The 12,749-nt window shown below is 37.6% G+C and overlaps 1 protein-coding gene across 2 annotated transcripts; it reads right to left on the bottom strand.

Moving 5' to 3' along the window:
- Nucleotides 1–104: 104 nt before the first annotated feature.
- On the bottom strand, nt 105–12,542 carry BBS5 (Bardet-Biedl syndrome 5). Of its 2 annotated transcripts, XM_005498641.3 has the most exons (12): nt 12,386–12,542; nt 10,698–10,780; nt 9,781–9,846; nt 7,995–8,044; nt 7,179–7,306; nt 6,190–6,325; nt 5,109–5,204; nt 4,540–4,602; nt 3,584–3,718; nt 3,404–3,487; nt 1,649–1,672; nt 105–1,533 (listed from the first exon to the last, which is right to left on the bottom strand). In XM_005498641.3, the coding sequence occupies exons 1-12, from the start codon at nt 12,445–12,447 to the stop codon at nt 1,432–1,434; spliced, it is 1,029 nt and encodes a 342-aa protein (XP_005498698.2). In that variant the 5' UTR covers nt 12,448–12,542; the 3' UTR covers nt 105–1,431. The 2 variants fall into 2 exon arrangements, with proteins under 2 accessions (XP_005498698.2, XP_064925838.1); XM_065069766.1 differs by lacking the exons at nt 10,698–10,780; nt 12,386–12,542 and adding an exon at nt 10,081–10,218.
- Between the last annotated feature and the right edge of the window lie 207 nt (nt 12,543–12,749).

Here is a 12,749-nt window from a genome sequence, read left to right as displayed (position 1 = left end):
GACTGTATTTTGCCCATATAGAGAATGACTTTTACCCATATAGTAAAATGTTATATGAATGTAAGGGAAACAGGATCAAAACACAACTATCTGAATGCAAGATCTACAATGAGGTATAACATTACCAAAGTTTATTGAAATCACGATTGCTTTTCAATATAGATAGTATTGCATTAAAATATATACCTTGGATTTTCTACAAATACCACAATGATATTCACACCACGGTTACTTTAACAGTCAGCTGCTAAAACAACAGCTGAGAGGAAAGCTCATTTGACTTTTTCCACTTATAGAAAAGAGCACAGAGGCCTTATCTCACTAGAAAACGTAACAGCTGCATCTTCCTTTAATCAATAAATGACTCATTTCTCTCTAACACATAACATCATAAAGGTCTAATGACTCAGACACAAGCTACTTGTGTGTCCGATTTATTCTAGATCGTTCCTTACAAACAGTGCTCTAGCCAAAAAAAAAAAAAAGGAAAGAAAAAAACCACCTGTATGAGGATTACAGTTAAGTACCTGGTGGAATGATATGTGCTAAACATTTAACGAAATTATAAGACATAAAAAATGAATATTTGGTACAGTATTGCATTTTGTCAAAGTTACTAGTAACACAGCACTACTGCAATGACACAGCCGGTATGCCTAGATACAAAGTGTTCTGCATATTATTATATTTCTATTTTGCACAACATTAAACAAGTTATGGAAATTTGCTTTAAATATAATCACCATGGGAAAGTACATCGCTCTGTATAAACAGATGAATACTTCAACTTGAGCATCAAAGTATATACCACACACTGCCCTACATGGCAGAGCCTGTGTTGTTGGGGGGGTCCTCCTGCCCTGATGGGCTCCTGGGGGAAGCAGGGGTGGCTGGTCCTGCTAATCGTATGTCTAAGAACCCCCAGGGTATGAATGTGTCAAAACCTGGGGCCAGCAAATCACAAAGCAGGATGAAAACATGTGGGGTACACCATTTTGCATAAGGGTGGCTGAAATAAAATGGCAGCTACCATGCTTGTAGTGTGGAGGGACTGCCAGGTCCTTATAACCTGACAGGACCAGAAGAGGGACCTCACTGGTCTTTGTACCACGTGACCAGAGGAAGGGTGGGACTTCTGGAGTTGCAGGGGGTGGGCCCCACCCCTTCAGATATGAGATATAGGTTGTCTTCCCACTGCTTACAGAAACAATGTCATAAAGAAAAAGCTTTTACAGATATAAGGGGTTTGAATAATCTTTCCTTTATGACATATCCTGAGGGCATATTATATCATATTTGCCTGCTCTTTAGCTTTGGCATGTTCTTTCTCTGCTGCTCTGGTATTTCTAAATTATCTTCTACAGATCTCACCAGCCCAGTAAGAAATGAGCAGCTTTCCCTGCTCAGGAACCAATGGCATGCCAACCTAAATCAGGTCAGTACTTCCCAGAGTCCCTGGAGTGTGAATCCGTCCTTGAGCTTCTCTATTGCAAGTCCTAGTTCTTCTGAAAAAACAGGCTCCCCATCGTGTTGCTTTTTCGAATGCAAGAGATATGAGAGAAAAGAAAATAAAACAGAAGGTACTTTTAAACTTGATTATAATATTTTAAGAACATGAATTTGACAATATGAAAGAATATGTTCTTACCTTGTTTTCATCAGCAAAGTAAGCCTGCAAAAGAAAGAACAAATACTTCACAACCTTGAGAAAAAAAATACAGTCTAAAACCAAATTTCCTAAGAATTCCTTGGGGTCAAAGCTGTATTGGGTAAGTTTTCTTCAACAAATCAGTCTGTATAGGTGTTATTTTTGTTTTATAAACAACCTGAAAGCTTTTCCTATGTTTAAATAAGTAACAAAAGGGTTCTAGCAGGAGTTAGTGATTATGGTACTTTTCATTAAATGCCAGTCTTTAAATCTTCCATCATAATAAATAAAGATTTTTAAATTGTAAGATTTTCATATTACTTTTGTCACACTGACAAATACTTTATACGGAATAGCTGTTAATACGAAGGTAAACTGACAGCGTCCTACTATTTTCTGCCTCACGTGCAGCAGCATTTATTACTCAATTTCAAAAAAGTACGTAAAGTATATATAAGTAATATCAAAGTTCAGTTAACATCATAATCTAAGAAATAAACACGGAGTAAATGAACACTTAATTAAATTATTCTACTCTCAGAGATCTGGGAAAGAAATACAATCTTTCCCATTCTGTGTGTGGGAAAATTAAGACTCAAACTGTTTGGGAATTGATGCATCTGAAAATAGCCACAGCTCTAGAAGTCTCTTGACCAGCAGGCTCTATATCTTCATATTTACCAAAAAGAGCCCGATCTTGCTTTGGCTTCCCCTATGAACTGGCAAGGGCCAGCAAAGGAAGCGTTTTCCCACTCAACTGGATCTCAAGCTGTACAAGCCTCTACACCTTCTAGTCATTTACAGCTTCCAGTTTTTGTTTTAGAATATGCAAAGCACAGTTAGCTAATCCAGGTGACAAAAGCACCCATAGAGCAAACAGAACCTACGTTTAAGGAAATGGTCTTCAACTGTGTTGAAGGCTGAATAAAACTGTGCAGAAACTAGCAGAAGAAAAGGCAAAAAGTGTGGGGAGAAAAAGAGAGAAAGGAACAGGTAAGAGCTTATCTGCATTGATAATGCTAGCAAAAGAAGAGAGTGGAAATAAGATTGGTGTTAGTATTGCTAATTTACCAAATTTCAGAGAAGAATTAAGATATGTCAACTGTCAATGGCTCAAGGGTAGCACTTGCAAACATCTGCAGTCCACCTGTGCAGTCAATCACACACAGTCAATGTGGAAATTCCTAAAAGGAGGATCATTGAGCTCCTGGGCAATATAATGCACTTAGAAGTAAATTTTCCTGAAATACTGGGAGACAGACACTAATACGGTTTTCCAAACTGGTATTATCAGGAGTAAAAGGTTGCCAGAAGTGACTCAAAACTATTGTTTCCTTTCTAAAAATCTTTCAAGTTTGAATCTTAGGTGAGAGTTGAGCGTATAGATACCACCATTTATTAATCTGCTCCAAAATAAGGAAGACTTGTTTTAATACAATGTATTTGATTGTATTATGCTGCTGGTTTTCAAGTTATTCCTGATCCTAGTGCGTTGAAAAACTACATACAACTACTGCTTTAAATATCTAGTACTATTTATTTTTAATAATAGTTTGTTCCAAAGTTAAAAATCCATACACAGAATAAAGTCCTATAGTAATCAGGATTTTTAACAAAAGGCATGTAGATGTGTTTTAAATATAAAAAGTTCAGTTGTACCTTATCTTTAATAGAGGATTACAGCTGTATATTGCTTACAATTGAATAACTAAATAAGAATTATTTCATTTTTTAGTTTTCTCTGGAGCAGCTTACCACAAATGCATCTGTATGTTCATCAGATTCTATTTCCATATCATCTTGAACCTGCTCCACTGTAAGGTCTTCAAGAGGCTGAGGCTGCAAATTAAAGCATTGAAGTAAGTCAGTCCATCTATCTGTTTAATCTATATTAACACAATATTGTATCTAATTTAAAATAAATGAGTGGAGTACCTTTTCTTCCATTTCATAATCCACTCCAAATATAGGGTTAGCTGAATAAACTTTGTGAAGTGAATTAATTTCTTTCACTGCCTCCTGTAGTTTCTCCACGGGATCTATTTTAAAACCAAGTACATATCCTCCACTCTATATAACAGAGTAAATAAAAGGCATATATTTATTAGTGTTGCTTATTATTTAAACAACTTTTTCCCCTTGATGGAGAATTGCAGTTTAATGACAGCAAATTTCAGCTTGCTGATAAAACATTATCTGTATTTTGGTATCATCTTATTTTCATTCTGCCACTAAAACCATGGATGAAATAAAAACAATAACAATGTTATTCTATGAGGCAAATAAGCTTTTAACTGTTACCTCATTATATAAATGGAAACAAACTTCTTACACAGAAAAACAACAGCCAACAAGGGTGGGACAAATTCGGAAGTGATACTAATGATTTATTACTAGCCACTCAGCAAATGTTTAGTCTGTTAGATCTTGATGTTACTGAAGAAGCTTTCAGATACATTTAGCTGAACTTTAAAAAAAAAATCAGCATTAAAAGCATTTCTGATTAAGGTCAAATGGAAGAAAAATAATGTTGTCTTTTACAGCAAAACAGATGCACAAGTGACAAATATTAAAAATAGTGATCTTAATTAAGTATAGAAGTAATTAGATCCCAAAGATAATCTGTCAGAAGACACTGGTTTTAACAGTTATTTTAACTAGCCATACTGGCTTGTTGCTGCTTCCATTAGAGAACCTTAACCCACAATAGCCACATTGACTTCAACATGCAGACATTTTAAGCAGTGCAAAGAGGACTTTTAAAAAGTTCTGTTCAAAAGGGCACACAAGATAGTCTAAGTACCTTAAAAGTAGCCCTATAACACTTCAGAATTGTAGAACTATTATATATAAAAATGCAACAATGAAAAAAGGCTATTAAAGCTTCTTACCTGCTGAGAACTCTCTATCACAAGTGCCAAGCCAAACTTTGAGTCCCTTATTTTTATTGAACGCTGAGAGTAAAGAGGCAAAAATTGTTCGTTAAAAAATTTAAGGATTACTTGATAAAAATGTGCTTTTACTATTTTTAATATATATGTATTTTTTTTTACACTGTACTAATTACAATTACTGGTTCTGGGAGCTTGGCTACCAGCATTCCTTCACACTTGCCATTACAAATCGGAACTAGTGAAACCTCAGGGAAACATGCTTTTATGAGAAGTGGTAACAGTTCATTTCTGAAAATCAGGTTCACAGATCATTCATCTCAGTGTATGTAGCTGACACGAAGCATCATCATAAAGTTTGAAAATTATAAATACAAGCCATTTTCAACATCTGCACCTGCCCATGAAAGCCCCCAATTGATCTGGATGAAAATCTACCCTGTGGCTGATGCTGGTAAGGCAAAATTCGTCCCTGACTGTGGAACTTGAAATACTAATTTTGGCTATCTGAGAGTGTTAACTGAACTTAGGCCATTTCATTCCAAAAATTATTGTTTTAGGATACTTACGATTTGTAGATATGGTATGCTGACATTAAAGCTGTCATTCATATTTGCATGCCAAACTATCCTCACATTAGTAACAAAAAATGTTCCTAAATTTCCCTATTAAAGAAAAGGTATGTTAGAACTGCTTTGAAGTATGAAACCTTTTTTCCAAATACGATTACCGCTATCTGTTTAAACTAAAACAACTTCATATTTAATTCAGTAAAAGCCCAATTCATTACCACCAAAACCAGCTGAAATGCTTCTATTGATTGCACGAAAGCAAGATCCAATCTTCAAAGGATACAGCACTTGAGTGGTGAAAATAACAGGGAGTACCTATTACTGCAGCAAAGCAGGATCAAATCACAGCACAGCAGACCTCATGGGACACGAAGCATCTGAGTGTGTTCTTAACTGTACAGATCTGGAATTGGTGTACCACGTAAGTATAATGGCATGTGGGTTAAACTTAGGCAATTGTAGAGATGTGTGCCAAGGGAATGCAGAGGAAAGAACTTTTCAGCTTGTCAGGATGGATCCTATTTCCATTCTGGACTAAAATTGCACAGACAGAAATAACAGCTCTCATTTTGTTTCATGGCTCTGGGAAATACTTGCAACTAATGTCCTGTAAAATAATAGATATGTTTTCTATTTTTTCCTTAAGGTCTTAAATTTTTAAGACATGGATTCCTATTCCAATATTTTAAATTTCCTGTAATTAAAAGACAATACAGTCTTACACTGTATATAAAGCCGCACGTAAACATACCATATTCAGCAGAGCACTTTGGAAACAGTGTGAGTGTCTTTCAGGATGACACAGAGCTTTACACTCATAAATATACCGTTTTAATAGGAGCTGTATATCTAGTTCCTTGCATATTAACCAAGTCATGTAGACTTCAGGTTGCCAAAAAGAGACTTTGCTGTACTGAGTAGCAAATATATGGGACCAACTTCTCCATGTGCATCAGTTGATGGACTGAATTTAGGGTAATTCCTTTGAGGTTACAAAACTACAGCAGTACAATTGCTTAATGAAAGCCAAAACATTTTAACTTCGCTGTAGTCAACATAGTTTCATTTTTCACTATACCTGGTCACTTGATAAATTCCAAACTCCATTGATTTTATCATATATTTGTTCTTGTGGTAATAATCTCAGTTGCTTGTTTTGAATCAATGCACTTCTCAGCTTTAGATCACGATACATTTTAGAAGTTTCATAAGCTCTGCAAAAAAATAAAAAATACACATTATAATTTCAGTGTCTTCTATTGTTTTTACTGTTTGTTTTAGCACCAATATGAAATGTTGCTTATTTTCAACTTTTGTTATCACCACGTTGCACAGAAATGAGAGTACTAGTAAACCATTATATTTCAGCTTTCCTTAAGGATATTATCTTTAAACTTAAATGGGGGGTTTTTGACATCTGTTTTGATCTCCTGTACTGTGTATAATATTTCCTTCTTCTCCTTAAGATAGTAATGTCCCAGCCTCTATTGCAAAGCATAAGTCTTCTGGGTCTCAAGTTATATGTAGTATGGACATCAGGAAACCTTTATTTTTCAGTGCCAGTTAAGTCACAAACATTCAACACACATATGTCAGTCTTCCATTGCTCTTAAATAGAGACATATGGTAACTTCTTATGCACACATTCATTCAGATTACTTATTTTTAGGTGGGAAACATCCACAGTCAGAGTTTTGACCAGGATTTAACTTCTGCTCTTCATTACATGGTCCAAAGTCATGGGACATTATTAGAGACAGAAATTATAGATGGAAAAAGCACACTGAAATTCACTCTTTTGTACTTTTATTTGCTCAGATAGCTTATACACACTAGGTGTATATACTGTGATCAATGACTGGTATTAACAGACATTAATTTTCATTATTCACAGTTATCTACTAGAATTTGTGATCATTCTCTCCATTCCTGCACTCTCCTCTTTTGGTAAAGTTTTCTGAATGTTACATATGGGCAGTTATATACTCAGCCCATCAGCCGTAGTAATTCCATGTATTTAATTAACTGGATTTTGTAAATGAAGAAATAGTATTTTAAGCTAGTTACCTGTGTACAGCAATAACTGAAGTGAAGAGTCTGGGACTCCCGGGGACAACATTGGTAAATATGAACTCAAACCGTGTATTGTTACATTTAGTCAATATATAGAGAGCTTCTGTCTGCCCTCGTAATTTCTGTAAGAAAAAAATGAAATATAACATTTTGACAATATAGTAGCTTGACTGTACAGGCGTTAAATAATCTTGACATATTTTCTAAATTCTTGTTCTTTAGATCTGAAAGTTGTAATCCTGATTCTACCACTGATCTACTGCTGTCTTCAAATGTACTCAGTTTGGTTTTTTTTTTTTTTTGGAAACTAGCAGTTCCATAACAGTAGAACTAATGAAGCTTGGCTGTTATATATTTGCAACATCGTAACTGAAACAGAATTTTTGGCTTTTTTACCTGGGGAACCTATATAATCTCCCTGCTAGTTCTTTGCTGCAAGCTAAGCAAATGGCTTCACAGTTGTATGTAATTCAGGCTATATATTCGAGAGCTTTCTTGCACAAAACTGGTGCCTCTCTAGACCTTTGTTAAATTTAGACACAAGGAACCAAGAGGTGCTGGCCTTACCTAGAGAGGAGCAAAATCACCAGACAGTGTGATTACAGGAGTTTTACTGCCTTAGGAAACTGATTAAAAACACACTCCTACAGGACTGTAAAACTCTGTAAACTTTTAAAACTAAACTTTCATTACTATTCTATTACTGTTCTTGCAAGTAAATTTTTAGATTGTTGTTGATATAGTGCAATAAGCATAAACAATGAATTACAGCATCATTTATTATTTTTAAAAGTATTTTTTGAAACTTACCGAGTTGGCAGTTCTTGTAGTTATATTTATAACGCAGTTGTAACCAACAGCTAAAAGTTAGAGGATGAAAGAAAAAAGCATAGTTTTGAGACGAAGAAAAAATAATAGACAAAATTACAAGTACAATATTGAATTTTGTAGCACAGCTTTGGATGCTGTTTATGAGAATTACACATCGTTGTTAATGGTCTGGGCCCTGATCACAAAATCAATGACTAGTTTAAGCTGGAAAGGACCTTAGTCCAATGTGTTTCTCAAAGCAGGACCAGCTTCATCTGGCTGCTCAGACACTGTCCAATTCAGTTTTGAATATTTCCTAAGAAGAAGATTCCACAGCCACTCCAGGAACCTGTTCCACTCTTTGACTGCCATCATTGTGAACGTTTTTCTTCTAATATCTAATCAGAATTTCCCTTGTTTCATGTTTGACTGTTGCCTCAAGAAGGTCTGTTTCATCATTATGTTGCCTGTAAATTTTACCTTTATAAATAAAACTTTCTACATGGATATAATATTTTGTAGAAGAGGAAAAAACAGTTATAAATTTCACTTTGCCTTTTCTGCTGTAGTGCTCTGATACAAAATAAGAACAGGAACAATCCCAGATGTTCTTCATAAAACAAATGGATGTACTACAATGGTGCTGAGCTAAATCTGAATGTCAATGACAACCCTGCTACTGATACCAACAGTAGCACAGACTGGTTCCAAAAAAAAGAACAAAAATCAAAGGAGAACTAGAATTTGCTTTGGGAAGATTTTGCTTCTCCAAAAGCTCAGATGTGGCAGCAGTTATATACATACCAATACTAAATTTTTATGGAATTAATACTTATGAAAATAACAGAAAAATACTATTTCCTATGTTGCTTATGAGAAATTGTCTAAAACTAAAAGAAACAGCAATGGTCGAAAAGAGCATCCAATATTTTTTTTGTCAATTTATTATCTTAATATAAGAAATAATACATTATCTTGAAAGCTAGAGAGTATTTCAAACTCTAAAAGCCACAGGTTAGACTTCCTTGAGCTTCTATAGGGCTGAACTACTCCATAAGTTTCTTTGTGATCTCCTCTACAAAGGTCTATCCTCAAACTTAAATACACAAGCAAACTTTTTTTTTTTTTTAATTTATAAATACATATGAAAGTAGCAGTGTGTGTAGGTGCACTTGTATGTGCGTGCATGTATGAGATAGCAAATGCAGAAAAACAAGCAGGCAGAGGACATAATTTTGTATACATTATGAACAGAATACACGTTTTTCAATATTGACTAGCTTCTGGGAACAAAGCACTGGAAATATTTTGTGTACAAAGGTGCATCCTGCCTTGTTTATGCAAGTTGAATTAAATATGAGTAGACTGCTAGCTACTCATATAGTTAAAATTAGAAGCTTATTCAGAGCTTACAATAGGACAGTACAGAATGTGGACAAACAGGTGGCAACAAGTACAAGTGAAGCAAGGTGTGAAGAAACTTTTGTTTCTTTCTAGAATAACAAATGAATCCCGCCCACATAGGCCAAATAAAAAATATGTCTGAAGTACTCTTCAACTTCTGCTTTGAGAAATGAACATTGAATTTTAAGATTTTACTACAAATTATAGTAACAGTTCCTATATTAGAAATAGATTCATTAGTAACCATTTATTTCAGACTTTCCAGAACAGTAGAACTACACTTTACTGTTCTATACTTTAATCAATGTGATTGTGAAAGAATAGCTTGCTACCACAAAGGAAATACAAAATTTGTAGTAATTTTACGGGAGATGATACTCACAGAGATTGACTCTGGGCAGCGACAATGAGCGCCAAATAATCCGCAAATTTGTCACAAGCAGTCTACCTGGAAATAAAGAGTGTAGATATTTTTAATCTGAATAACTGCTATTAAATTAAATGTTTCATTCTGTGTTACATAGTTACCTCTTGTTTTGAAATACCAGAATATTCCTTAACCCGACAGCAAAAAGAAGAAAAGCACAGGACATCCCCACCCCTGCCCTGAAAATCACTAAGCACTTTTTCTTTTTTTTTGAATGCTAGGAGAAAAAATCCAGCAAGAAACAAATGAAACAACCTCTAAAATACACCAGCATTCCTCAAAACTAAACCAAGAACAGTTACTGGTTTCCCATCCACCTGTCTAAGGTAAAAATGTGGAGACACAATCAGTGCAGAACTGCTCTGGGGAGGAGAAGGGGAAGGCAGTGAGTTAACTGTCGCAGCTGTCTTCACAAATAACCTCCCCCCTTTATGTCACATGCAAATTTATTTGATTGTGTACCCTGTACAGCAGCACACCCAGCCCCAGGAAGGGCCACAGCACGCTGGCAGCTTAATGCCCTAGTATACTATATATATATTCCTTACTGATTCAGTTTAAACCAGGTTAGGAAAAACTTAAGCATTAAAGAGGATTACAGCAAAAGATCACCACAATGTTTATAAATGGATTATTCTTATAAGGCTTTAAATTCTAAACAAATTCTGAGACAAGATTATCACCTTCCTATAACTTTGACCAAGAGATCCTATTTGATAGTACTGCAAGGGAGACAGATCTGTGAAACAGGCAGGATCTATTTTCTGCAACAGACCATTGATACTGAGTTCAATGGAAACCCAACAAGGCTTTCAGGAAGGTATACAGGTTAAATATTAGAAAGTCTACAATTTCCCTCAGTATGTGATTACCTCTGTCTCCATTGTTTCCTTTGGTATCTTCAACAGACTCTAAGCAGTCTATAAGGACCTCTCCAGGTCTCATTTTCATTTGTCTAAAAGAAAAAAAATTACCTAATGAAAAATTTATTAGATTTCTCCTCCAAAAGAAGGCCATTTTTATTTCCCCTTTGCTTTTCTCTCTCATCTTTTTTTGTGCAACATACAATGAAGAATCCACATACACACACATACACACAGATCAATATTATATACCTGAAATTGTTATCACTGCATCTGGCATATGAAAAATATTAATACCTTTATTATTAAATTATAATAGTAAACAAATAATTACATAGCAAGTGTAACCAAGCAAACTATACCCCAAAATAGGGAAAAGGTGTGTGAAAATGGGAAGGAAAACCCAAAAATTTGCACTCACATAATTTTTAATGGATGAGTTTGTTGCCTCTTGCTGTAATTTTAGGTCATAAGGAGTGGAGTTAGGGTCAGGAAAGAACAGATGCCAGCAAAGGAAATACCATATGTATACAGACATGTGAACTGCTCTGCTAAATTTTCCACAAATTGTATGGTTTGGTGGGTTTTTTCAATTTTTTTTTTTTCTTGATTTAACTGCTCTAGCCACTTAATTACATAATAACGGATGTACTGTGAGTGAAGTTTTGCTATCTTTTAACTGCATTGTGTAAAGCAGCCAAAACTTTCTAGTGTATTGGCATGACAGAAACAAAATGCATTACCAGGAGGGCAATTCCATTGGAGATCAGGATTGAGCCACTAGGTGTGGACTCAGTAATACATCACCAGAACAGCACAAAAGATATTAGACAGGACACAGCAAGAATAGTAACATTAGCATTAAAGAAAATACGTAAGAAGGCTCTGTCCACATGACAATTCTACAACAAAATAAACCAGAACTACTTAAACATTCAAAATAGATTTTCATATTTCTAAAATTACTGCAGGCAGCACACTTGAGGGATGTGTCTGAGGGGCTGTTCTCAGTACGGCCAAAGGGGCAGGACAGAGACAAGCATGGTAGTACACCTTCAAGCCTCCATCCTCAAAATCATCACCAACCAGCTGCTAATCTGTGGGTCCACATTACAAAAGCTACGCAGTTTTTTCCACAGAAACCAGCGCAGAAGTGTTATGTCTCGGGTGAGGCTTACGGAGGCTGGGGCCCACAGGAGTGAGGCAGCACCATCTGCCCGGGAAGGACCGGGCCGCCCCTCAGCTCCGGCTGCCCGGGGGCTGCACAGCCACTGCTCGCTGCTGTGAGCTCAGGCTGCCCACGCCGAGTCCTTGTTCACAGTGACCGGTATCGGCCCCTCAGACACGCACCTCAAGCGTGTTTTCACGTCTCAGCGCCAGGCAATGCTACAGGTGGCTGGGGAAAGCACACCCTTCCCTCGGTCCCCCACTGTGAAACCTGCTGTGTTTTTTCTTTTTAATTTTCTCTTTTATTTCACAGATTGGAAGAGGTAACTAGACTCCACCTACCAAAAACGCCCCAACCCCCCTCAGGCCTTTTCCCGCCCTGCCAAGTGAACGCGCTCCCCGCCCCGCCGCACGGGGAAGGCTCCCAGCATGCACCGCGCCACGAATGGCGATCCCGCTCAGCCTACGGACAGGCGCCGTTCCGGTCCGAGAGCCCCGCTGTGAGGAGCGGGCAGGCCCAGGACACTCACTGCGGGGAGATGTCGAAGCGGACATCTCTGTCCTCCCACAGCACGTCCAGCACCCCGCTCATGGCTGCCAGCCGCCGCGCGCTGCACCCTCCGCCGAGTCCGCGCGCCGCCGTGGCAACGGGGGTGGAGCCTCACGCCCCCGCAGCGCTCGGGATTGGCTGCGGCGGTGCACGTGCAGGGGCCGCCCGTTCTCCCGCCCTCGCAAGCCCCGCCCCTCGCCCGGCTGAGGTAGCGGCCGCGGCGGCAGCGGGTGGTGTTGCTTCGCCCCTGGGGCCCTGTGGCCGGCGCGGTTGCGCAGCCTCGGCAGCACCCGCGGCCTGGCGTTTGTGAGCGTTTTATGCCGGAGAGCGGACTGCTCCGAGTC

This window comes from Columba livia, chromosome 7, assembly GCF_036013475.1.
Source record: "Columba livia isolate bColLiv1 breed racing homer chromosome 7, bColLiv1.pat.W.v2, whole genome shotgun sequence".
In the NCBI taxonomy this organism is placed as follows: domain Eukaryota; kingdom Metazoa; phylum Chordata; class Aves; order Columbiformes; family Columbidae; genus Columba; species Columba livia.
Note: the sequence above shows the minus strand (reverse complement) of the source record. Positions and strands in the feature narration are given on the sequence as shown.

What these genes read in the sequence shown, in the direction of transcription:
- BBS5 (XM_005498641.3), bottom strand. Translation starts at nt 12,447, where the DNA reads ATGAGCGGGGTGCTGGACGTGCTGTGGGAGGACAGAGATGTCCGCTTC. An exon ending in AGGAAACAATGGAGACAGAG is followed by an intron (nt 9,847 to 10,697) that starts GTAATCACATAC and finishes CTTTATTTCCAG; the next exon opens with GTAGACTGCTTGTGACAAAT. An exon ending in ACTTTGCTGATGAAAACAAG is followed by an intron (nt 1,534 to 1,648) that starts GTAAGAACATAT and finishes CATTCGAAAAAG; the next exon opens with CAACACGATGGGGAGCCTGT.